This window comes from Phyllostomus discolor, chromosome 2 (assembly GCF_004126475.2).
Source record: "Phyllostomus discolor isolate MPI-MPIP mPhyDis1 chromosome 2, mPhyDis1.pri.v3, whole genome shotgun sequence".
Taxonomy (NCBI): Eukaryota; Metazoa; Chordata; class Mammalia; order Chiroptera; family Phyllostomidae; genus Phyllostomus; species Phyllostomus discolor.
This window is the reverse complement of record NC_040904.2, coordinates 3,700,312-3,726,292: the sequence shown is the minus strand read 5'-3', so window position 1 is coordinate 3,726,292 and position 25,981 is coordinate 3,700,312. Positions and strand designations below refer to the sequence as shown.

At 51.0% G+C, this 25,981-nt stretch overlaps 1 protein-coding gene across 1 annotated transcript; it reads left to right on the top strand.

The window, feature by feature from the left end:
- Positions 1–544: 544 nt before the first annotated feature.
- Positions 545–1,676, top strand: LOC114515027 (E3 ubiquitin-protein ligase RNF113A-like). Its single transcript, XM_028534251.2, has one exon. The coding sequence runs from the start codon at positions 545–547 to the stop codon at positions 1,556–1,558; it is 1,014 nt and encodes a 337-aa protein (XP_028390052.1). The 3' UTR covers positions 1,559–1,676.
- The last annotated feature ends 24,305 nt before the right edge of the window (positions 1,677–25,981 follow it).

Sequence of the window (25,981 nt, the reverse complement as noted above, 5' to 3'; positions counted from 1 at the left end):
GGGTGGTTTGTAAGTTATCTTTCTTTTAAAGATTTTACTTTTAGAGAGGGGGGAAAGAGACAAGAGAGAAACATCACTGTGTAGTTGCCTGGGGAGCGTCCCCTACTGGGGACCTGGCCGGTAACCCAGGCCTGTGCCCCAAACGGGAATCACACTAGCTATCCTTCGGTTCGCAGGCCGGTGCTCAATCCATTGAGCCACACCAGCCAGGGCACCTTTAGGCAATTTCCATTAAGTAATTGATAGTCCGTGAAAGCAAGAAGCAGAGGGCGAGCTCCCACAGGAACATGTTTGTGTAACAAAAGCATCTAATGATCTTACGACAATTCATTTGAGAATGCCCCAGCAGCCCTCTCTCCCCATGCGTCTTCCTCCTGGTTCTCCGTTGAGCACCGCCCCCCGCCCCGCGCCGTCCCCTGCGGACTGCGGGTCCCACAGCCCCGCCCCGCCCAGAGCACGTGGCACAGGCCCCCTGCGACGCAGACGGTGACGCAATCCCGTGGGCCCGGCGGCCTCCGCCGGGCGTTGGCGCCGTGGCCGGAAGATGGCCGAGCGGCTCGCTGCGCGCCAGGCGGCGGGCCAGGTGTGTCCCTCCCTGTTCAAAAGGCCCAGGCGCAAGGGGGCTGCGGGCCTCCGCAAGCGCCCTGCCGGCGACCCGGAGCCCGGGGACGGTAGCAGCGGCGACGAAGGCGGCTCGGTGGTTCGCCGCGCCGAGAGGCGGGGGGCGGCCCCCAGTGCGTTCATCCAGAGGACCCGCGGCGCCGGGCCCCCGGACGTGGCGGACTGCGACGACGCGAGGAGCGAGGACGGGGAGGAGGCTCCCCGCGTGGTCTACAAGTCCACCCGCTCGGCGAAACCGGCGGGGCCCGAGGATATGGGGGCGACTGCCGGCTGCGAGCTGGACCCCGAGAGGGAGCGTGACGCACGGGCCGTCTTCGAGCGCAGCGGGCAGAGCCGGGAGGAGCCGCGGGGCGAGGCAGACGACAAGATCTACCGCGGGATCAGCCACTATGGGCGGTACGTGAAGCCCAAGGATGCGTCCGGCTCCCTGCGGAAGGGCCCCATCCGCGCCCCTGAGCACCTACGAGCCACGGTGCGCTGGGATTACCAGCCCGAAGTCTGCAAGGACTACAAGGAGACGGGCTTTTGCGGCTTCGGAGACAGCTGCAAGTTCCTCCACGACCGGTCGGACTACAAGCATGGGTGGCAGATCGAGCGTGAGCTCCAGGAGGGTCGCTACGGTGTCTCTGAGGAGGAAAACTACGAAGTGGGGAGCGGCGGTCAGGAACTACCATTCAGCTGTTTCATCTGCCGCCAGACCTTCCGAAACCCCGTTGTCACCAAATGCAGGCATTACTTCTGCGAGAGCTGTGCGCTGGGGCATTTTCACACTTCCCCGCGCTGCTACGTCTGTGACCAGCTGACCAACGGCATCTTCAACCCAGCGAAGGAACTGATCACTAAACTGGAGAGACATCAGGCTGCAAAAGAGGGCCAGGGGGCAGTGCCAGAGGAGAAGGCAGATGGGGAAGGAGGGTCCTGGAGAGGGGGCTTGTAAAAGCATCAGGATGACCTGCAAAAATCCGCAAGCAGAAAAGACCACCGTGGGGGGCTACAAAGAGCCGGGACAGGGTACCACCAAGAACTAAATGAACGAGATAGAGAGAAGCGCTAAAACGTGCACAGGAATTGAGCTGTCAGCGGAGCTCACAACCCTGAAGCCCTTACTCATGTTTTTTTTTTTTTTTTCTCTAAAACTTCCCAGTTGTAAGCCCTTGGTGATTGTTTTTTTAAAGTATATTTTATTGATTATGCTATTATAGTTGTCTCATTTTTTCTTCCTTTTATTATTCTTTGCTCTGCACCACCCTCCCACCAGCATTATCCCCTCCCCACACCCCTTAGTTCATGTCCATGGGTCGTACATGGAAGTTCTCTGGCTTCTCCATTTCCCATACTATTCTTAACCTCCCCCTGTCTGTTTTGTACCTACCATTTATGCCGCTTATTCCCTGTAACTTTTCCCCCATTCTCCCTCCTCCACCTCCCCACTAACCCTCCATGTGATCTCCATTTCTGTGGCTCTGTTCCTGTTCTAGTTGTTTGCTTAGTTTATTTTTGTTTTTGTTTTTCTAGGTTTGGTTGTTGATAGTTGTGAGTTTGTTGTCATTTTGCTGTTTATGTCTTTGATCTTTTTCTTAGATAAGCCCCTTTAACATTTCATATAATAAGGATTGGTGACGATGAACCCTTTTAACTTGATCTTATCTGGGAAGCATTTTGTCTGCCCTTCCCATTCTAAATGATGGTTTTGCTGGATAGAGCAATCTTGGATGTGGGTCCTTGCCTTTCATGACTTTGAATATTTCCTTCCAGCCCTTTCTTCCCCACAAGGTTTTTTTTGAGGAATCAGATGATAGCCTTATGGGAGCTCCTTTGTAGGTAGCTGCCTCCTTTTCTCTTGCTGTTTTTTAAGATTTCCTTATCTTTAATTTTGAGTAATGTAATTATGATGTGCCTTGGTGTGTGCTTCCTTGGGTCCAACTTCTTTGGGACTCTCTGAGCTTCCTGGGCTTGCTGGAACTCTATTTCTTGTGCCAGATTGGGGAAATTCTCCTTCATTATGTTTTCAAATAAGTTTTCATTTCTTGTTCTCCTCCTTCTGGCTCCCCTATGATTCGGATGTTGGAATGTTTAAAGTTGTCCCAGGGGTTCCTAAGCCTCTCCTCATTTTTTGGCATTCTTGTTTCTTCTTCATTCTGTTCCAGTTGAATGTTTATTTCTTCCTTCTGTTCCCAATCGCTGATTTGAGTCCCAGTTTCCTTCCCATCACTGTTGATTCCTTGGGTATTTTGCTTTATTTCACTTTGCATAGCCTTTTCCTCTTCCTCTATTTTGTGATCACACTCAACCATTTCCGTGAGCACCCTGATTACCAGTGTTTTGAACTGTGCATCTGATAGGTTGAGTATCTCTTCATTGCTCAGTTCTGTTTTTGGACTTTTGAGCTGTTCTTTCATTTGGGCCATATGTCTGTATCTGTGCAGCTGTTATGTGGTAGGGGGCGGAGCCTTAGGTATTTGCCAGCACGGGGCAACCCACATCACTGCGTTGTGGTGGTGCTGTCTGTGGGGGAGGGGTCAGAGAGGGAACAATGCCGCTTGCTCAGCTCTTGGCCAGCTTTCGGTCACTTCTCCCACTTCCCACAAGCAAATTGGGCCCTTCTGGTGCTGATTCCCAGGTGGGTGGGTTTGTGTATGCTCTAGGACCCTGTGGGTCTCTCCAGAGAACTCTCCCGTGAGGCTGGGAGTTTCTCCCGCTGCCACAACCCCCACAGAATTTTACAGCCAGAGGTTTTGAGGCTTTATTTTACTGCACAGGAACCCTGGGTTGTGTGGTCTGTCTTGCTCCCCAGTTCCTTCCGGTTTATGCTCATGTGGATGTGGGACTACGTGGTCCACCAGCCACTGCCTTGCCCACCCGGGTCTTCCAGCTGCTGCCTTGTCGCAAGTCCTGTCTGCCCTGGCTGCCCATCTCTGCCCCTCCTACCAGTCTGGGTGAATGTTTCTTTTTTAACTCCCTGCTTGTCAGATTTCCATACAGTTTGATTTTCTGGCACTTCTGGCTATTATTTTTGTTTTTAAATTTGTTGTTGTCCTTCTTTTGGTTGTACACGGAGGCAAAGTGTATCTACCTATGCTTCTCTTTTGGACGGAAGTGATGATTCGGGTTTTAAGTGATAGCTTCCGGCTTTCCTGTGGTGCCCTGCTGTAAAGCCATTCAATTTCTCCACTACAAACAAACAAACAAACAAACACCCAGTCATGTGATGGATTTCAACTTTGTTTCACACTGAAGACCATCTAGGTAAAGCTGAAGTCCCGTGCCATGAACCAGGTTTCTCCGGTTTTGGTCAGGCTCCTGCCCTAAGGAATCCACTTTGTTTTTCTTCTGCAGTTCAGGGAATGGACAGTGGAAATGGACAGCCTAACCTGTACCTTGCTCCATAATAAATGGATGTCGGATGAAACTCGATGTAAGCTGTGAACGTGCGGACCACAGGCGACTTTTAGATGCAATGAACACGCCCCTAAGGCGTCTTCAGCGAAAGTCTCCACCAGGCTCTTCTGCCCGGAGCTGAAACACAAGGAGTGGACTGTCTAGTTAATGCTCTTCCGAAACCTGAAGTTTGACTCGAATCCCTTTGAAGTCTTTTATTATGATTAATGAGTCGTTTCATCATTTTGCTACATTCAGAGGCCCTCAACCGGAGATAAACTTGAGGGCCTCGCTGATCAAGGACACCACAGAGGATTGAGAATCAGGTGACAATGTGACGTGAGCAGTAATACTGAACTCAACAACCTGTACGGATCGCCACACATTTGAGAACAGTTTGGAAACACTGAAGATTTTTAAAAAGTGCGCATGGCTGATTTCAGGAACCACCTGTGCGCTACTCAGGTGCTCTTTGTGATGGAAGTAAATCCAGTTTGACGCCTTTTCCGAGAGGAGGTTTTATAGCGGAGTTTGGCATCACAAGGCCGGGACGGGGAAAGGCCTTCCGTGCCTGCCAGCTGCAAGCCGAGATGCCCGGGGTAGGGCTGGGTTCGGGCCCCATGCCTGTGTCAGCCGCTGCTGGGATAAAACTTACTTGTGTAGGGGGGCTGTTTTTGTCCCAGTGGGGAAGGATAGCACCCACAGACTTAGGATTTTGGGGTTCTTGGCAAAGACTGCTGAGGACCCACCTTACCCTTCATTTCACTCATAACTCCCTGAGATAATCTCCACGCCATGACGCACTGCGGAGAGCTCGAGAATTCCGTGTCAGCACCCACGGGAGAGGCTTAGGGTAAGTGCCTGCGGGAGTGTCCAGTAGAAGAGCTGCCCGGCTGCCCGGCCCAGGGCCCTGGCGAGGACTCGGCGATTGCTAACCAGGCTGGCGAACAAAGCGGACTGATGTGCCAAGACCGTCCAGGGCAGGAACCCAGACCACGCCCGGAAACGGTGAATTCCAAAGTGGTTTTGGAAGTGACGATAAGGAACTTCCTGATGTCTTACCATCTAGTTTTCCTCCCATTTTTTTTTACAACTAAGAAGTGAAGCCCGACGTGGCGTGTCAGACAGTTTGTCCAGCCCAGTTCTGCCCTCGTCTTACACACTCGTCTCGTCGTGTTCCTCCCCGATCACAAATCTCCATGGACCCTCCCTTTGCTTCAAGGGGCAGCCCACAGTCCTCAGCTGGTGTTCAGAGCCTTCTAGAAACCGGCCCAAACTCACTCCTGCAGGCTGCATCCCCTCCTCCTCACCGGTAATTCTCTACCGGAGTCACCGTTCCTCCTGAGTGCGTCTTCAATCTGCCTGTCCCAGAGTGACCCTCGGTGCCGTTGACCTGCCCCCAGAACGATTCTCTGTTTGCTCTTGTCCAATGGAGACTTTGTTTAGACTCAACAACCCTCTGTCATTTCGCCCAGGAAAGCATCCCAGGTCACCCAAGGTAGATGTCACAGTTTCCTTTCATCTGCCTTGAAAGAGTCCGTGACGTCTAATACAGTCGCCCTGTGTACCTGTTGAGAACCCTGGGCTGCCGTCAGCTTATTGGTGATAAGCTTACGTTTTCCCTTTTCTCGTCATCAGCACGTAATGCCTAGCGTGTGTAGTGGCTGCGCAGTGCATAGTGTTGATCTCACTGGGTGACTTGCGCCCCTTTGTAACTCTTGGTACCGAAAGTAGTGCACATGCAAACTCATTCATCCATGTATCCATTCTCTCAGTTGAATGCCTCCTCCAGCCAGCTCTGTGCTTGTCCCTGGAAATACAGCAATGAGCAATAAAATATGGTGCCTGTTTTTGCAAAGTGTATAACCTCATGGGGGAAAGAAATAGTCTCACAACCGACAAGTGGCTTACAGTTATTGGAGGCGGGGCAGCTGGCGTGGGCGGGGCCTTTATATTGACAGGATGGCGGCTGCCAGAGACCAGGCTGGGGTGAGTGCGGGCTCAGAGCCAAGCGGCTGCAGGAGGGGCACAGGTCGTGAGCAGACGAAGGAAATCCCTCTTGAGGGTGGGGGGCCGGAGCCGAGTGGGCAGAACCAGGGCAGCATTTGGTGGTTGTGATCGGATAGTTATAAAGGCCATATTGCTGAGAGGACCCAAGTGCGTGATGTTAAAAGGTCTCCTGGAAAATTGTGTGGACCAAATATTCTGATTGCTGGTTTGGTTTGATTAAGGGTTGGCCACAGATCTATTATATTTCAGCCTGCCCATCTTACTCACCAAACATTCTTTTTTTCCTTTGTACACGGTGCCTTCGTGTGCACTGTTTCTCTTCTGCTGCTCAGCCCGGGGGCAGTCTGGTTCTTTGGGCACCATGTACAGTCCTTGCTTGCTAGTGAGATTCATTTTGTTCTTCAGTAATTGCAACAGAATTAACATTTTGCAAACAAGATTTTAGGGAAACATGTTTTGGCAGTGACTCGACTAAACAGGAGAAGACAGCCCGCGGTGCACCGCTGAGTTCACGGAATTGTGAAGAGGCGCGACTGTGTCATTTAGGTCTCACAGCACGACCACGCCTACTAATGTGTGTGAGGGTTACGTCACGAGTGTGTGTTCGTGATGCGGTCTTTCCTATAAGTCACCGGGCAACTGCTCAGCCAGCGAGCTGCCCGCCGAGCAGCTGGCACCGAGGAAGAGACGAGGGTCACACACGGTAACTGCGCGACTCGCTCAGTTTTTATTGGATGCAGGTTCACCCCAAGCAGAACATCAACATATTCTACTCACACTCTTAATGATCTAAGAGAAATATAACATATACACACAGAGCGATCAATGGGGAATAATGAACCCGAGCCCCAGAGCCTCGGCCTGAGGGTCCGGGAGACAGCATGGAGGGCAGGGAGTCATCGGCGTCTTGCGAGGAAGGGTCTCCAGAGCCAGGCGGGCAGCAGGGTGGGTGACATCCTCCGTCCAGCGGGCAGAGGCTCCCGCGGTCGATGGGGTGTGGGGCTCGGCTGTCTCCTCGGGGGTCTGGAGCCGGCCCCAGTTGTACCTGGGGAGTGGGGTCCCCCACCCTTCTGGGTCTTTTCGATAAATGTCTTGGCGCCCCTGATGGCAAGTGGGGAATTTGCCCAGAAGTGTGTCACTGGGTGGTCCCGCCCCGCGGACATGGCTGCTCTGATCCCATGTGCAGATATCTTGGGTGCGTCTCCTGGACGGACATGTCTGCTCTTAGGTAGTTCCCCTCCGTCGTGGCTGACCGGCGGCCACCTTGGTTGACACGAGTGATTCCGCTTTGTTTTATACACTTTCTGCCGTCTTGACTGAACCAGGGCCATTTTATCGGTCCTGCCCTCCACAGTTTAGAAGCTCCATATGGGAAAAGAAAGACTGGGGTAAATTTTCCTGGCAAGCAAGAACCCTTTTGAAGTCCCTACTGGTCTCCCATTCTTCCCGGGACGGCGCTGTTTGACGTGTGGGGAGGGTGGGGTGCCCAGACTTCTGTGGGGGGACTTCCTTCCGTCCTCTCTTGCGGTCCGCTCCAGCGGTTCTCAGACTTGGGCGAGCGTGAGAGCTACTGCACAGACTGTGCGGATGGAGCTGTGGATCTCATGCTTGATTTGCAATTGAACACAATTTAAAAAAATATTTTATTTTATTTTTAGAGAGAGTGGGTGGGAAGAGAAATAGAGAATTATCAATGTGTGGTTGCCTCTTGCATGCCCCCTATGGGGACCTGGCCCACAACACCAGCATGTGCCCTGACTGGGAATTGAACCGGCGACTCTTTGGTTCCCAGGCCCGCACTCAATCCACTGAGCCACACCCTCCAGGGACGAACACAATTTCAAGGGTACTTTAGACTTTAATTTTTGCCTTCAGTGCTGGTTGTAGAACTCGAACCCCATATGGGTTGCTGGAGCCTAGCGTAACCTCGGACTGTGATTCCAGGTCTGCTGTAGGGAGGTGCTGCGGCACCCGGCCTCTGGGCGTAGGCCGGGCTGGAGTCGGAGGCGGCCGGGAGCTGCTCCTGTGAAACTGACTGAACAATTAGAAGAGGAGCAGCACGCCGCGGTCATGTTTGTGGTGAACAAACCCCGGGGTAGCAGCACAGCGACGCATGAGCGTTAACTGTCACACGTCAATGCGAGAACGGAGGCGGACCTGGGCTGCGTACTCAGATAATGAGATTCCTTTCCACACGGAGGGCCAGCACCGTTGCCCTAGTGCGCTCAAGCAGAGGTGTCCATGGTTTGTAGAGACGAGTGTTGGGACAGCCACCCGGCTCGTGGCAACTGTAGGGAGGCCCTGGGCCAGACTCAGGCCACAGCTTCCGGAGCAGTCCGTCCCCCTGATAGTGGCATCGTCACCCGCCATGTTCAAATGAGTTTGTTAACTTGAGGTTTTGTGGCTTTTTATCATTTTGGTGACATTTTAAATGCTATTTTAACTCACACTTGCAGAAGTACTCTAAGAAGAGGAAATCGAGTCCTAGTTTTTGGTGGGTTTATACTTAAGAAACACTATAATTGAGCCACTCGGGATCTAATGTCTTTGGTGTTGAGTAGAAACCACCACGTCAGCAGCGCCTGTTCCGGTCCGTCTTCAAGTGCGTACCGCGCGCAGTGGGGTCCACAGATAAACAGATGATGGATGCGCAAATGTCCTTCTCTGTGCAAAGGGGCCACGTCCTTGTCACCTTGGTGGAATATTGCTGGTGCTATTCCTGAGAACAATGAGAGGGCGAGAAGCATCCTCTCCAGTGGCCTTCGCGTGTGTCCGCTGCGTGAAAATGGCGCCACGTGCTAAGTCAAAATGTCCCGATTTGTTCAGAGCCCCGTGTCCAGAGTTATGGTTGGGTGTCCGTCTGTAGACTGAGCCCTGCCCCTGCCCCAGGCAAAGCCAGAGTGCTAAGTTGTAAATACTATCAGATCCTAAAGACTCTGTATGTCATTAACGTGATTTGTATTTATACATTATAAAACCCACTTAGTAAAAAATAACACATAAAGTGAATTTAGCAGAAGCGCATCTGAAAAAAACATCCACAAAGACAAGACCTGGTGAAAAATAAAACAAACAAATACAACCTCACTGAGGCTGTCATCCACATGCACGCTGACTCTCGAGCTGAGACCCACTCGATAAGTGTGAGGAAAGTCACGGTCAGGGCCTTAGACGTTCTGTGGTTCCTGAACACGCCACGGGGACCGCCCACCTGCTCATCTTCAGGCGCCAGCATCTCGCACGTACTCAGTAAGTGAGGGGTGGAAGGGAGTCTGTGCCTCTGGGTGGTTTCTATTGGACGGCAGATGTGTCATTAAAGGAATGACTCAGCCCATTGGCAGCTCTGATGGTGAATGCATTGCTCCAGGCACCTTGGCTGCAGGGCCCCCTCATTGACTAGGAAGTGGACCACCCAAGGGCACTTGCTTTCCTGAGCTGCTGCCCTCTCACTCCTATGTCTCCAGTTTGTCCCAGCCTGGCCCCGCTGTGAGTGCTGAGGCCCGTGGGCCTGCAGGTTGGCCCTGGGCCCCGGAGCCTGTTCCAACCAGCGTATGGGACAGCCAGTGTACTTCCACTGGTGAGTGGGGTCTGGAAGGACTTCCATTTCCTCCTGCTCTGAGTCCGGTGACCCAGAGGTCCTGCCTTCCCCGGGAGCCAGTGTCACCTTATCTTCCTCTCTTGTCTCCCTGGAAAGCGTGGGTGAGGGGTGCCTTGATGGGACCCCTCCCTCAGCTCCCGCTTTGGGGCTGGAGTCGTGCCCTGCTCCTGGCTAGGGGAGGATTTTGTCACCCTGCGTCTTGTGTCCTTTTTTTGGCCACAGGCTCTTGACCCCTCCCCCCGGCGTTGGACCAGGTTGGGCCCCCGGAGGGGTGCGTGGTCAGAGCCCGGGCTCCCTGTCCGTCTACATCTGGGCCTACATTTACGTCCCAGTCCAGAACCGGGCCGAGTTCTTCCCCCTCGGTGCAGGGGAGCTGGCTTTTCAGCTTTCTGGGTTTTGCGCCAAGCCAGACAATCTTAACTGTTGTAACATCATCGAAATGAGAACTGCGCTCCTTTTTACTGAAAACACACTCGGTGCATTGGGATTCTCACCACGTGTACTTGGGGGTGGAGCTCAGGCTGCGGCCGGCGCCTCTCTGGGATCTCTCCGCGCATGGCCTCGCGAACGCTGCCGCTCCGGTTTCCGGGTTCTGCTGCCACTGGCGGGGAGACTGGGGGCCTGGGGGGGGGGGGGGGACGGTGTACAGGGTGACGGCGCCTCAGCAGGAGCGTTTCCATCGGCTTCTCTTTGACTTTTAAACACGGTCTCTGAACCTGTCATCTGTCAGTCCAGGCATGAAATATAATTGCTCCCTCCATCAGGACCAAGCAAATGGGGAAGGGTGACACTGGCCGCTGCCTGGACTTCAGGGGGAAGGGACATCTAGGGCACCCTGAGACATTTGGGACATTTGTTGGGTTTCTCCGGTCGACATGGGCAGTTAAAATAAAAAGGATTAAAATGTTGTAGAGGCCTAAGAGACAGCGACTTCTCGGTCTCCTGTTCTTTCTGAGAGATCGCTCCGTTACATTTCGGAAGAAGAGTCGAGCTCCCTCCCCGGTGAAAGAGGTCAGCTCACTAGGCCCAGGGCACGGGTGGGAGTGACTGTGGGCACACACCAGCCGTTGGCAGCCCGCGCGCAGACCGCCGCACTGCCGGCCTCACTCGTGGTCCGTGTGCTCTCCGTGTGCTTTCCGCTGGTCGTCACTGTCCCCTCCAGAGCCCAGGGTCCCGAGTGATGGCTGGGTGCCCGTCTTTAGACCAAGCCCCGTCCCCGCCACAGGCAAAGCCATCTTCTCGCGGGCCCCTCGGTGGGGTTCTGGGATGCCTTCGCGACCGGGTGAGTGATGATGGCTTGTAGTTTAAAGATGGATGGTTTATTATACATACCATTGGCGGCAACGCTCGCCAAGAAGGTATGTTTGGATTCGGTTGTTGGGAGAGAGGATTGCAGCGGTTTGCAATTTCTGTGGCAACAGTCCAGGGCCGTGATGTCGGAGGAGGGGACGGAGCTCGGGGAGAAGGCGGGGGTGGGGGTGGGGGTAGGGGTGGGGGAGTCGGATGAGAACTCAGGATCGGCTCACAGTCGGTGCTCTGGGCGCTTGCAGCGCTCCCGGGCCGTCCTAAAAAACGCGACCTTCCCCAGCATCCCCACTCACTAATGAAACATTTCTGACATCTGCAATTGCATTTATCTTTTAAATTTCCTTTCCAACCATTGTTTTGCGTACTCTGCTACTTCATTAGTAATGATTTTACTGACAGTTCCCTTAAACATTCTCCGAATACAGGTGGAGGGAGATGGATCTTTAATCTTTTTTGGCGTAAACGTAGATCATATAGGAGACGAACCGTTCTTGCTGTTTTTCATTTGTTTTCTTTGCTGTTATCTGACATTAGGTTGTCAGAACAAATTTAAGTGGTGAGTGAGCAATAATTGCCTTGCGATATGAAAAGATGGGTAAAGATTGCTTTTTAACTCAGTAGATAGATGGTCTACTTCCTATGTCTAAAATATTTCGGCAGGCGGCCGAGCACTTAGCAGACGTGCCTGTGGGCGTGGCCACAGATCTGGCCCATCTTTGGAGGACGGGGATTTGCGGCGAGTCACGTGGGTCGGCCCACTCCATAGCTCAGGCTTCACGACTCGGTGCCGAGCTCCCCTTCCTCCTCCTGTGCGCGGCCAGCGTGGTCTTGCTGGGCATTCTGACCCTGTGTGTCTGCCGCGCCCTTTCTCCTCGCCACCTGAGCACCCCTCCCCCCACATCTGCCCCCTTCTGTTTCATTGAACTTCCAAGTGGCTTGAGTCTTTTCAAAAATCCCTTTCAAAACCCAAGTGGAGACCAGAGTGACAAACCCTTCAGAACCTGAGGCCGGATAGGCACCAAGGTGCGCAAAAAAACCCGAACCATTTTCCATTGCTATTTCCTTGAATATTTATTTTAGCCAGTTTCTGGGTGGATTCCAGGAATGTCATCTGTCATCATTTCAGTGTGGGATGCCTTAAGCAGAACAGTCCTTTTTACTTCCAGTTTACACGAGCAGTAGTTGGGACTTCCAGTGCGTAGAGCTGTTTGTATTTGCATAAAGATGGCCTGGCGCGTTGCTGGTTCCTCGAGGGAACCTAGCCACATGTGTATGGTCTGGGTTAGCATAACTCCGCGTTGGAAATGCAAAAACAAAAATGTTCCTCTTAAAAGAGAGGGTGACCTAGTTGGCTTTGACCACGAGCTGAGCAAGGCCAATTCGCCGGGTTGGGTCTCTTTGGAAGCCCACCCTGACGGTGGGCGACGGCAGTGTAAACGGTGGAATCAGGACATGCCTTCACACCCACTGGGTATGTGTGCACACATGCATGTGCACATGAGTGTTCTAGACCTGTCGGAGTAAACAACTGTGACTTGACTGTTAATGTGCAGTTGTTTTGCTGCACAAGAACCAATACATATATGTACATTTGCCAGGTTTTGGATTGGTTAACTAAAGAATCAAAGTGGATTGCGTGTGCACTGTGTTGTGTGGTGGGGTAAGGAAATCACGTGACACAGGCCAGGGCCCCCAGGGCCCCTGTAGTCTCAGGGGAGATGTGAAGACGTAGTCAGGATGGAGAGTTCCGGTAGAGCTTTGCCTGGGGCCGGGAGGGAAGGAAGGGAAGGGGGTGTTAGTTGCAACTTCCTGGAGGGGACCAAACGGGGGGGCTGTGGGGGTGCCGTGGAAGCACGGCCAGGTGCAGTGTGACTTGAGCTGAGTCAGGAGAGGGAGGAGGACGACCTGACCGTGGGCAGGGGCAGTGACACGTGGCAGCTGGCCGAGGCCCTGGAGGGCCCCCTTGGCTGGAGTGGGGCGCCCCGGTGGCTCCCAGTGAAGATGTGGCCCAGTGTTGCTCCTTCTCAGAGAACGTTCTCTCGGAATGAACGACTGTTTCATCTCAAACACTGGGCAATGTAGATTCGGATCTTTTTCCTAAAGAATTATCCGGAAATGTATTTTCACCCTTCAGTATCTAGGTTGCGTGTGAGCAGCCGACCTCAGAAACTGGGTCTGGTTGCGAGTGGCGCCCCACCTCCCTCCTCGACCCTGAGGTGACCCCACACCAACCCCTAACACAGCGCCTAGTGCTGCATGGCCTCGGGTCCCCCCCACCCCCCGCACCCCTCGTTAGGTGGGCGGTGCTGTTGGAACAATGCGAAGTCCACTTCGTGGCGTTTGACTTGGTATTGTTGTGTCAACAGTGATGAGTCTGGTCTGTAAGTTCTGTTCTTTTTTGTTCTCATATTTTTGTTCTGGTTCTGGTGTCAGGGTTGGACCAGTTACATAAACGGTGCTGATGGGCTTTCTCTGTTTTCCTTGTTCTGAAGTGATTGATGTGTTATAAAAAATCGATTCCTTATCTAAAACAGTTTATCTAGAAAATCTGTTATGGTCTGTAGCCTCTTAGAGGTAAATTTTGGGTAACTTTTCCAATTTTTCCATAGTTTTGGTTTATCAGTGAGATATTCTTGGTTTTGTTTTCATAATGAGCATTTCCTTAAATGAATTTGCCATTTTTAAGAGATTCTTAGTGGTGTTAGCACAGATCTATACAAAATATAAATTCTTTATTTTTATTTAAAAAATTTCTTTCCACATTTTTTTAATTGCTCAAGTACAGTTGTCTCCATTTCCTCCCACCACTCCCCCCCACCCCAGCCACCCCCACCTCCTACCCTTGATCCGGGCCCCCTTTGGTTTTGCCCACGTGTCCTTTATTTTATACTTTTAACTATTCTTCTGTATTTGTGTTCATTTCTACTTTTCATTTACGTAGGTAGGTTATCTTCTGATTTTAGTTTCTTCCTCTGAGTGACCGCAGCTGTGTTTTGTGCGTGTGCTTTCCAAACCGCCAGCGCCAGGGTCCGTCTGGTGGTTCTGCGGTGCGTTCAGCAACACTCATGAAATATTTCCTACCTCCTGTCGATTTGCTTGGTTTTTGCATAAAGGGCCGAGTGCATTTAATTTTGTCTTTTTTAATATTAAGAGAACTTAAATGTGAACTTTTCTATGAGAACTACTTGACCCTATTTCAAGAGTTTTGATAGTTTTAAAGTATTGTTCGTTTTAAAAAGTCTACTTGTTGGCTTAATTTTTTATTCAGAGGTTATTTAGAGAATGCTTATTTTGACGCAGTAGATTCTTCTTTTGTTTAAATATACTTACTTTAATAACTTTGCTTTATATATCTGATGCTATAGTATTAAGCAAATATGTATTATTGTTGTGTGTTCATTTTTATTCTATCTTTATTGACATAAAATTCCACTCTGTCCTTTTTAATATTTTACCTGAAATTCAACTTTGTCAAAAATAAATTGCCACACTTTTCTACTTTTTAATCTACTTTTAAAATTGGTGCAATAAAAAAGATTTGTGTAAGAAATTTTTGCACTATCTTTTTAAATAACTTTTTCTGCTCATTTTATTTCAAAATATCTCTTGGGAACAGAATATATTTGATATTTAAAATCCAACTTGATCGTCTTTTAATCTTTCAATTTATTTTTGCAATGAAGTTTATTCTTGTTTTTTTTTAAAATTTTCTCTTTGATGTTTTCTGTTCTTTTCTTTTTTTGTATTTATTTTAAAAACCTTTACAGTCTCCTGTGATTCTGAGCCAATGTACTCTAGTTTTAGTTTTGCTGGTGGCTCTTTTACAAAAAACTTTCAAATGTTTATTTTTATAATAGTTAAAATTAAGAATGAGATTACTTTTAAAAAACTTTCTGTAGAAAATAAGGGATACATTTTTACTTTCTTTTCTCATTTATGAGATTTAAAAAGTATAGCTTGTATGTGTAGATTCAGATTATTAATATTAAATGGTATTTTTTGCTATTCTATATTTTGAAGGAGTGTTTTGCATTTATATGTAGCCAGCATTTTTGGCCAGTTGGGCGGCATTTTTAGCATCCTTATTTTGAACACCTTGAATGAGTTTCTATATTTTCCAACAGTCCTTTTAGATTGCAAAATCTTATTTTTTGAGTCATCTTTTGATCACTTGGTATATGTCTCTGAATTTTTTTCTCAGTTTAAATTTAGGCAAAACTTATAGTTGCATTTTTTTTTTTTTAGTTTTCAGTATTATGAAAGGAACATCTGAAGTTGCTTTAATTTTTGTTCTATTTTAGGTAACTTCTTTTCGTTTTGCTTTTCTCCCTCTGCCTAAACGCGTGTATGCCTTTCTCTCCAGTCGCGTGATTGCGGAGTTGTCAGAATGTCTTGGTCGGGGCTCCTCTCATCAATTCGGGTTGAAACGTGGTGAATCAACCCTTTCCCCCCACGCACTCAGGTGCCCTGTGAACTCCCTCACATTTTTGTAAGTTATTTTAAGTCCGAACTTCCTTTTCAGCCCTTCTGGTTTCCGGCTCCAGAATTCGTGGTATTTGAGCTGGCGCTGTCGGCTCTGGGTCTGCTGTCTCCTGCAGAGTTTCTGTCGCCTTATCACTCCCCATTTGTCCCGAGCACCCTGCTTTTCCTCCACATCGTAGCTTCTGTTTTCTCAAGTCTGCTTTTTTTTTTTTTAACCAGATACACAGTGGATATTCAGTGTTACGAGGGCAGAGGTGGTTGCCTTGCCATACTTCCCAGACTCACCAGCAATACTTTGCATTTCACCCACTTCATTTGCTGCCCACCTTGTGGTCCTTTCTCCCAGGTCTCTGCTAAGCAGGGTCCTCTCTGCCATTCGCTTTCCCGATGCTCTGAACTGATACAAAAAAACATGTGAGAAAGTATGACTCCTTCCACATCTCCTCCCGCTGAAGCTTATACCCCTTCCTTTGTTTCTGAATTTTAAATTATTTTAAAATGACATGGAATGTACACACACTCAGTATTATTTTGCGCTGGCTTCGGTGTACAGCGCCGTGGTGGGACAATCACAGAGTTTACGAAGCGTCCCCCTGATGGCAGGTGAGGGTGAGATGACATTCCCGGAGCGAGTCGGGCTGAGTGGTTCCGGTTTCCTCCCCACGTCCTGCTGTGGGAAATGCGGCTGGTGTGGGGGCTTGTCAGGTGGACATGAGCTGGCTTGGCCCTCTGCCCTCTGAGACAATGGGCTGCTCGTTCCCCACCTATCAAAGGAAGAGGCTGGGCTAAAAGATTTCTACAGTCCCGACGACTCTGCCATTGCACATGTTTCGTAATGATCATAACAAATATCGCGTGCTGTTCCATCTCTGTGCTGGGCAAAGCCTGGGGCAAGAAGACAGCACCGCCCGGGGACAGGAACGTGGGAAGGTGTGTTTGTTGGACAGCCAGGGAGTGACCTTGCCTTTCTGCGCCTGACCTCAGACGCATCTGTGCTCCTGGTGTCTCTCCCCGGGGGAGCGAGGAGGGGGGCATCGCATGCCAAGGGGGAGATTTTTCTTTAAGGAAATCAGGGCTGACTGAGCGAGGCATTGGTTGCTATTATCAGACACTAATGGCCCCCGATAAGGGGTAATCAGATAGCCTGGAGAGCAGGGTGTAGAGCTAAGTAACAGGCTCCCTCTGTGCGGGAGAGAGGGCGGCATGGCTGTGCTCGGAATGGATTCTGTTCTCTGTAAATTTTTAATCAGCGCAAAAAATTTTCATGGAACAATGTACTCCTTCCACCCCCACGCTTTTACTTAGCTTCTTTTGACCTTGACCTTAAGTGGAAATGAGAAAAAAATATAAACAGATATATGAAACTTATATATGAAACGATTGTCAATGACTAAGGAAATTTTTGCGCAAGTCACGAGACATATTTTTTTTATGACCGTGAGAGTCTGAAGTGCTATTTAGATGAACTTTTCGTAGCCAAACATGTATGTTTTGCAAAATCGACCCTTACGTTTTTAAATATCAAGGTTCGGTGTTCTTGTTGCACGCTGCTTTAAACACCGCGCTCATCTGGCCTGCTGGACCCGACGCCCCACCCCCCGGGAGAGGGCTCTTCCTGCCTCCGCGGAGGGAGACGGGCTCTCACGTTTCAGGGTTATGTTATGGCAATTCCTTCTCTGCATCTGAAGTCCCTGGGACCCCACTGCTGCCTGTCAGTCACTGGGACGGAGAGACGTCTTGCACCCTTAAGCCTTCCATCCACACCTTCCTGCGTTTCCTCCCCTGGACTCAAGTTACAAGTGCGTGAATTATCAGGATTTTTTTCTTTCCCTGGGTGTTCTACCAGCTTCCTATCTGGGCAATATCACTCCTTGCCAGCTGATGGTAAACCTAGGGAGCTCTCTGGAAGTACCACGGAGGTGGAGTTTAAGGTGAAGCCTATTTTTGGAAAACACCTGTAGGAGGAGCAGGGGAGAAGTAGGTTTAGCCAGGAGACCCCCACCCATGGGACAGGCCTGGTAATACCTCTTCCAGCCTGCAGGGGGAGCTTTAAAGTGAAAGGACTTGGACCTGAACTGGCTGGTCCCCTTGCTCAGTCCTTGCGTGCTGAGGGACCCTGGGAGGCCGTGACCTTGGGTGGGGTTCCTGTTGTAGCTCAGGCAACTCCGAAGGAGCTGACAGCTGGGGCAACAAGCCCTTCTCTGAAGGAGGATCTGAGTAGGCAGCCACCTCCACGCCCACCCAGTTCCCTAGATTTTTGGTGGAATTAAAATTTTAAGACCCCAGGAAGCTGAGCACGTCACCGAGGGTGCACGGAACGCGCTTTAGAATAGCACAGAGCACTTCTATCGCATCTTCCTACGGAAAGTGCTTTAAACAACTCCGACAGCTGTTTCCTCTAAGAACCCTGCGGCAGGCAGGGAGCCCTGGCTGGTGACATAACCCTGGATGGGTCAGCGACACACAGTGACCGCGTCCTAGCTGCAGCGTCTTGGGCAAGTCACGGAACCTCCCGAGGCTGCAGTCCCCTCCCCTGTGAGGTGGGCGGGACGGGTAGGCCCCCACCTCTCACAGGGGAATCCTAGGAATCGTAAATGAGAACAGAGGCTAGGTCCCCTAGTCCGGTGCCTCCTAGAGTTTCCATAAAAGGGAACTGCACTTTTGAAAGAACATGCATGTCTTCTCAAACGGTTTCGAGCACCCACTACAAGTCAGGCACGTGAGTCCCAGGTTACGATGGGCGAGGAAGGATCTAAGCAGCTAACTCACTCGACAGAGGCTCTGTCTTGCAGGTCGGTTCCCAGGTGCCGGCGCAGCCTCAAGGCCGGACCTACATGGCCCCCGATACCTGCCTGCTTTAAAAGAGTGAAAGGAGTTCAGATAAGTGTGTCTGGGGGAGGCAAGGGAGGCACTTGCCCAGGACAAAATTTCAGGGGGCACCAAAAAAAAAAAAAACCAAACTCAATAATCAAGACATTGTAATGCAAACACTTAAAACATGAACATTAGTACACAAAGTCCGTGGTGAACCAGATGGGAAAGAAAATGTAAGAAAAGGCAGGATCCGGCAGGGCGCGTGAGGGGAGTGGTGCCGCTGCAGGGTCGACCGCGCCGAGAAGTCACACAGTCGTGACAGTGTCACATCGCTGGTTGGATACTGAGGCAGCACCTCCCACCCGTCCCGAACGGCGGTCAGATATTTGCAGCGTTCAAACCGTGCCGCAGCAGACGCACGGAGACGCACGGAGCTCGTGGCGAGAGGGAGCCCAGGGGAAGCACAACAAAGGGAAGCCCCGTCTGAAGGAGCCCGGGCTTTGTAGCAGCTTGGCATCGCATCCGGCAGGCTTAATTTCAAGAGATATTTATCCCGCGATAGCCGATCGTAATGCCCTAGTAAGTCCCGGACTTTGTGCCGAGACAGAACTAATCAGGGTTTTCGGAGGCTGTGTGATAAGCGGGAGCCATCACGTCCCGGGACTGTGCTGCTTGCCAGCGAGGGGCTGGTGGCACGGTCGTGACTCTTGGGGCCCTGATTTCACCTCTTTAGAACAAGGGTCATGCCTGCTTTGTCGACTTCGCAACGTTCTCATGGAGATCAAACGAGCTGATGGTCGGGAGAGAGAGAGCCTTATAAAGTGTGGTGATCTGCAGAGTCGGCCACTGTTGTGTTGTGGTAGATTCTTTTTTTTTTTTTTGAAGCCAGAATAAGGAGCCAAAACTGATATCCACCTTATGGTCTCTCACGAAGGACTTTCCTCTGTGTAGTTGTGTTTGGGCGGGCGGAGGCCTGATTGGACTCACGGTCTCTCTGAACCCATGTGTTACTGAGTCACAGACACACATCAACAAGCGGAAGCAACCACGGGCAAGGATTTTAACACTGAGCCCTGGCAGGAGGTGGGAGGTTTTAGGTGTTTTGTAAAGGCAGCCCTCTCAAAATGCAGGTAAAGTGTTTGGGTGTAGCCAAAGCTGAAAGGAAGGACTAGAGTTCACATGCTGAATGTCTGAGAGAGAAAAACATCCTCGGTTCATTTGACCTCTTTGTTGAGATGCAGCTGCTTCCGGGTGTCCGGGAGGTGGTAGAGGGCACGGCCGTTCACCTGGATGAGCAAAGATGTACCGATGTGCCATGCATGATGGGTATTTTAGGAGTGTAGATACTGTGTTTTGAAAAAAAATGCACTGTCTGCTAATATGTCATGAGTATATTTATCGAAGAAACTTCTTACACATTTTACACCCTTGAAACTTTTTAAAAAACCCTCTGCTTGATCGAAGTATAAGGAAGCAGGCCATTTGTTGAGGGAACAATACTGAAAGATGTTTAAGCAAACACCTCTTTGGCCAAGTCCAAGGCATCCAGCTCCATCTAGACGGGCGTTTGGCTGCCGGGAAGGCTTGGCAAGGTGGCGTGTTTTGGTTTCATTTGATCTCTCATCACATGAGGCACCCGATTTTTTTTTACCCCCTGAACTATACAGCCTTAGATTGGGTGCGCCCCACCCAAATCTCAACACCGACAGAGCTTTTGTACTGCGTTCAGAGCAGGAGATGGTTTGGACAAATAATTCATGCCCTTTGATGGGAAGGGGAGAGTCGTTTCAGGAAAGAGACGACCTCTTCGAGTGCCAGACAGGGGGGCCCTGGGCCTCACCTGGCCGGTGCATTAGCCTGGCCATTAAAGGAGTCGCCTTTTTATTGGATCGTTTCTAGCTGTTGATTGGACAAAGAAAAGTGGCCTTTAAATTTTTCACCAGCTGTGACAGGGTAGAGACGGCACAACCGAAGGATGGGCCGGAAGTGGTGAACAGTTAATGACGCCGTTCTCCTCCCGGCCCTGGGCCTGACGGAGGGACCCGCCATTTCCCCAATTCCCCGGACCGGGGCGGGCCCTGTGCGTTATGTAAGGTGGGCTGCGCCTCCCTGTTGGGAGAGAAGGGGCCTAAAATGCCTCTCTTCTTAACCTCCTCTCTGTTGCCCTTGCATGTTTCTACAAATAAAGTGCATTAACATAGTGGAGGGGAGGGAGGGAAGGGAGGGGAGGGAGGAATCGGGGGTGGGCTGGGGGGTGAAGGCAGCATGCCTTAAAGAGGTTCACGCGCTTTATGGCAAACAAGGTGCCAGGTGTGCGGTTGCGGAGGGTTCTGTGAAGGGTCAGCAGCCACGGAGGTGGGAGGAGTTGGAAGTCAAGACATGCGTCACCTAGTTCGTGGCATACCTACGGCAAGGCCTTTGCACACGTCTAAACTGGAAGAGCCGCTGACGACACCTCCCCCCCCCCCCCCCACCGCCGCGTCCACCGGACTCCAGAGACCGAAGGGCTGGCAGGACAGCAGAGGAAGCCGGTCCTTCCTATGATGCTCAGCGGGGTCCCCGCTCCCGTATCCTCATCGCACCTGCGGCCTGAGGCCCACCTGCCTGCGGCCCGGGATGGCTGTGAGCGCGGCCCAACACAAAATCACAAATTCCCTTAACACATTATGAGATTTTTTTGTGATCACACGTCGCCATGTATGTGATGTGCGGCCTGAGGCAACTCCTCTTCTTCCAGAAGGCGGGGTGCCCCCGCCAACACCAGCGGGCCCCCCACCCCACAGGCCGGGCCCTGGCTCCGGTCTCCATCGTTCCCCTGGTGCAGCCCGGGCGCCGTGGGGCCGTTTCCTCCATCGTCGTGGCCAGCACCTTTCTGTGTACAGGACCATCTCTCCTAAACCTGGCTGGTTTTTCAGGTTTTTTGTTCCTCAATCAGTTCTGCTTTTGTTGTATCAGTGTGCAGCTTATTTTGACTGCAGGTGTGGGGGGTTGGGAACTGATATTACCCCAACAAAAACTAAATAACTTATCACCGTGTGCCTTACTCATAAGGGCGAACTGGAAGGGCAGAATGGCTCTCCTCTGTCACGACGGCTGTCCCTGGCCTTGCGACATGTGTCAGTGGAGGGACGAAACTGAATCTGAACTGGAAATTGTCGTTGAAGTTCTGTCCACCTGGGCTGTCTCTAAGAAGTGGCTCTTAGGCAAAGTGACGCGCTCCTTGGGCCCAAGAGGGGAATAAACAGCATTGAAAAACTCTGTGAACTCCGGCCCCCAAGCTGTCTGTGCTTTCCTTCTGCTCCGGTTTCTTCTGTTGTGACGAGAAACGTGGGGGCTTCTAGTGAGCCTCAAGCCACCAACTGTATCATCTGTTTCAAAGGAGGAAAGGGGGACGTCTTCTCTTAGGTAGGATGTGAAGGTCTTGGCCAGTGCTCTTGCTACAATAATTAGGAAAAAACCTCAATTTATAAATGTACAAAAAGCCTATTTTTAGAGGTACCGGAGAGCTGGGAAAGCAGGGAGGGCGAGACGAACTAGACTTCCAAGGAGAGAGACCTTCCGGGGTCATCTGCTGGCCCTCAGCTGCTCTCCACCCCTCTGTGGTCACTGACCAACTCTGCGTGGGGGGGCGGGGTGAGAAAACAGAGACCCACCCCCTCCCTATCCCAGGAGGAGAGGGCCCGCACCAAACCCTGGGCCTGTGTCCCCATGACAACAGCGACTCTAGTTTTGAGGATGCATTGTGGAGGAGGAGAGAGAGCTGAGTCGAAACCCCGAAGGGCATAATAAGGGCAACTCCCAGAATCTGTCAGGGCCAAGGGGGCAAAGGCCCCGCCAGGGTCTCGGTAAAAGCCCAGGACGTCCACGCCACAGAGACGCAGGAGCGGCGGAAGTGTCGTGGACCTTGCCAAACCTAGCCCACTCCCACCTCAGCCCCTCCTTGGGCTGAAGTGATTAGCCCTTCGTGCTGTCTACCAAGAGAAGGAAGAGGAATCCTCTCCGGTGGGAGATGAAATCACCGGGAGGCTGTGCTGGTTTTACGTCTCGTGCACAAGGGCCGACTCTAAGGCCTGCAGACAGGCAGGCCTGTGTGGCCGGTGATCAAGGAAAACAGCACAAAACAGAAGAGGACCCACGGATGCTCAGGTATTGGAATTAGCAGCCAAGGAGTTACAAATGCACATGACTAATATGTGCAGCATAAAGGAAACATGGGTAAGAGGGCGAGTAATTTTATCAAATAATTGAAATCTATAAAAAAATCATTATAGGGCCCAGGTACGGCCTGCTTGAGTGTGGTTGGCAGGGTAACAATGTGGGTGTCATAATTTATAGTTTCAATTTGAAGATTTCACCTAAAGTGTCATACGGTGTGCTTGAGTGTGACAGTGGTATGTAGCAGAATGACATACTTACGATTCTGTCATAAAGCATTTTGTAACAAAAAGGCATTATTTGTGCCAGACCCTGCAGACACCCTCCGATGGGAAAAGACAGGGTGGGGCAAATGTAGGTTTGCAGTTGTGAGTATGGGAAGCACGGAGTTTATTCTTACATTATTATTTACAAATTATTATATTACTTTCCATGCAAGCAGCTGTAAACCTGCCTTTGCCCAACCCTGTACAATACCTGAAATCAAGAATATATTGAACTTAGAAGTGGATTGGAAAGAACATAGGACTAGTGAACTGGCAGGTGAGTCTGTAGCATTGAAGTTCAAGTTTATGAAAAGATAAACATGGGAGACCCGTGTGGAATATGATAAAAGGTCTGATGTACACCTCATGAAATTCCCAGAATGAATGGGGGAAGAAGATATTTTCACAATGATAATGGCCTAGCGTTTCACCAGGCCCAATCCTTAGCTTCAAGAAGCGCCGGGGGTCCTGAGCACGGGAGCGCCAAAGAAAGTCGCACGTAGACGCACCAGAGTAGAACTGCCGATGACCAAAGGGAAGAGTGAAATCTTAAAGACAACTGGAGAAAAAAGACACACTACCTTTAAAAGAGTCACGTATCTATACCCTTGCTGCAAGGGAAGCTTGGAGATTGAGTCGCTAGCTTATTCCCAGGGGAGGTAGGATGCAAGAGAGAAACCACAGGAAGTGAGGCTGCAGGGTGCCGGGTACCGCCTGGGTGCTGGGTACCGCCTGGGGGTGTCAGAACACTGAGCGATGCCCAGGGCCCGGAGCCCAGGACTGTGGGCCCCAGAGTACGCGAACCACACTATGAACTGTCGTTTGATTCCCGCCGGCTCCCCGAGAGACACATGGTGTATAAGGCCGTCAGCAGGATGCCGGCACGTGCTGAGCGCATTTCGGGACTGCGGGCTAGGCGTGAGGCAGACAGCGGACCAGGAAGGCACTTAGTTCTGTGGCGGCGATGTCCCTAGCGTGTGCTCCTGAGGCATCTGACACCCCAGGGGCTCCGCCTTTAGAGACTTCCACATCAACGGATAGTCAGCTCCTCCTATTTCCAGAACCTTCTATTTTCCACCAGTTGGCTGTGTGGAAAAGAGGTTCCACAGACAAAAAATAAATTCTCGCTATCCAAGAATTAACGAGTGAACCAAGGCCTAATGCATTTTTTTATGGTTCCGTAACAAAACAGAACCATATTCCAGATAAAAGAGAAATGCGTGGGTAGTCCGCCAGGGGATCCGATTGTGTGTGTGATTCCTTTAACCCGCGGCACAATCTGAAACGCTGATTTGATAAACGAATCTTTCAGATTATGCAGATAATACGGGGGCCCTTTGGGGAGAGCGATCTTCAGACTAATGGAGCCTTTAACTGGCTCCTCTCACCGGGGCAGGTGGGCAGTGTAGGTCCATCCGACACAGGAGGACATGGGTGTGGTGTGAAGGAATGTTTGTGTTCCGTGTCTCGGGGGCCGCGTGGATTTCCTGCTGCTATACTCAGTGTGTTATCTTATTTCGGTTTCCCTGTTTTTATCGGTGGGTAGAAAGGGGGGTTAGAGGATTTTATCAATAAACCATCGGCTGTTTGTCAGCCTCTCAACAGGTATATTCATTACCACAATGCTCACACGTTGCATGTCCCGTGTCAGGCCTGTATACCCGTGATTTTTAAAACTTCTCTCTGGTTGCCTAATGGTCACGATACATTGCTTTTAGTTGACATTGACATCAAACCAGTAACAGATATCACTGAAAGGACCTTTCTGAGATCAAAGCGTAGAAGACACTGGGGGCGTAGTCACTGTATGTGGGTACCCTGGGTTTGTCCCGGGGCCAGAGCGTCTCTGGTCTGTAACACACTAGCTGTGTGACCTTGCTCTCAGAGCGCTGTCCCAGAAGCCTGTGTAAGCCACGGTCTTACATGGTCTTCTCTCAGTGGGGCAGCCTTGCTGCCCTCTTGCTTCCTGTTCTTAATTCCTTTTTGGTCGGGTTGGAGCAAGAGGATAAGGGACAGGAGCATGAAGCATGGATGGAAAAGAAGGGGAGTGTGAGGAGAAGGGGGCGAAGGAAGCCGATCAAAAGCAGCGATGAAAACGGGAGGTGCGCGCCCTCCCCGGCTGAGCATTGCATTAATTATTATTGTTGTACGTTTCTGGGGCGCCGAAAGCGCAGCTTGTTTCCAGTCGGCTAAGATGTTCTGCCAGAGTCCCTTCCCTCCAGGGAAATAATAAGCCAACGGAATAAAGCCCGATTCAAGAGGGAAAATTACACGGCTTAAAAGAAATCAGCCACAAAGGTTTCATTTAGGAAACTGGTTGGAAGGCATTTTTTTGTGTGTTTAAAATCACGGACCACATTGCTTGGGCAATCTCAGCTACCCTTTCTGCTGTGTGGAAGTTTTAAGTGTCAAAAAAATGTTTTCTCTCTCAAGTGAGATGATGTGTTTTCGTACCCGTGCACATACATACCCAAACCTATAGGCTGGGTGGGCCGCAGGTTCCTGGAGGAGCCTTCTCAGGTGGGCTCCTAGTCCCTTTCACCTGCGGGTGCGTTCGGGACCATCCACGGCCAGCGCCAAGGCCAGAGCCTTCCATTGACACTCGGTGCGAACCTGAAATGCTCTGGGGTGAACAGTGGATCTCAGTGTAACCCTGAGAGGGACAGCCCAGTTACCCGAGGTCAGGGGCCAGCAAGGGGCGCTTGCGATGGATCTCAGAGAGTTGAGCATGGCTGCTCGCCTTCGGAGTGAGTCCAGAGGCCGGTCTCCTTTAAAAGCAGTGCTCGTCCTGTCCCCCCGAGGGGCAGAGGCTGGCGTGCCGTGGCCACAAGGCTGGGCCCCGCCCCTGCCTGTCCTCTGCGAGTGGTCTGTCCGAGACCACAGGACGCAGCCCCAGTCGCCCATTCGGTCCCAGTTACCCGGGAGAGCTTCCGTGCTACGCCGGTGACACCGAGTCATCGTGGCGGCGACTGTACAATCTAAAATACTCACGCTGTGGCCCTGTGTAGGAAGGGCTTGCCACCCCCATTCTGGTGCTTCAGCTTGGGAGGCCGCACTCACACCGGGGCAGCGTGGGGCAGGCTACTGCTGGGGCTCTCAGCACCCCTAGTCTGCGTTTCTTGCCCCCCTCTGGGCTATTTCTTAAAATTTTTAAGTTCTGTTAAAAAAAATGCCTATGAATGCCTAGGTTATCTTGCTTTCTTCGAACGCAGTGGCCAGGTGTCTCTCTCCACACACAATGGCAGCGAGTTGCCATGCTGCAGACATTTATAATAAATATTATCCTATTAGTAGTTCAGGGTACTAGTCTCGCAGTGTTTCTGGAGGTCTGAATTTTTTTAACTGAAGA

What these genes read in the sequence shown, in the direction of transcription:
- LOC114515027 (XM_028534251.2), top strand. Translation starts at nt 545, where the DNA reads ATGGCCGAGCGGCTCGCTGCGCGCCAGGCGGCGGGCCAGGTGTGTCCC.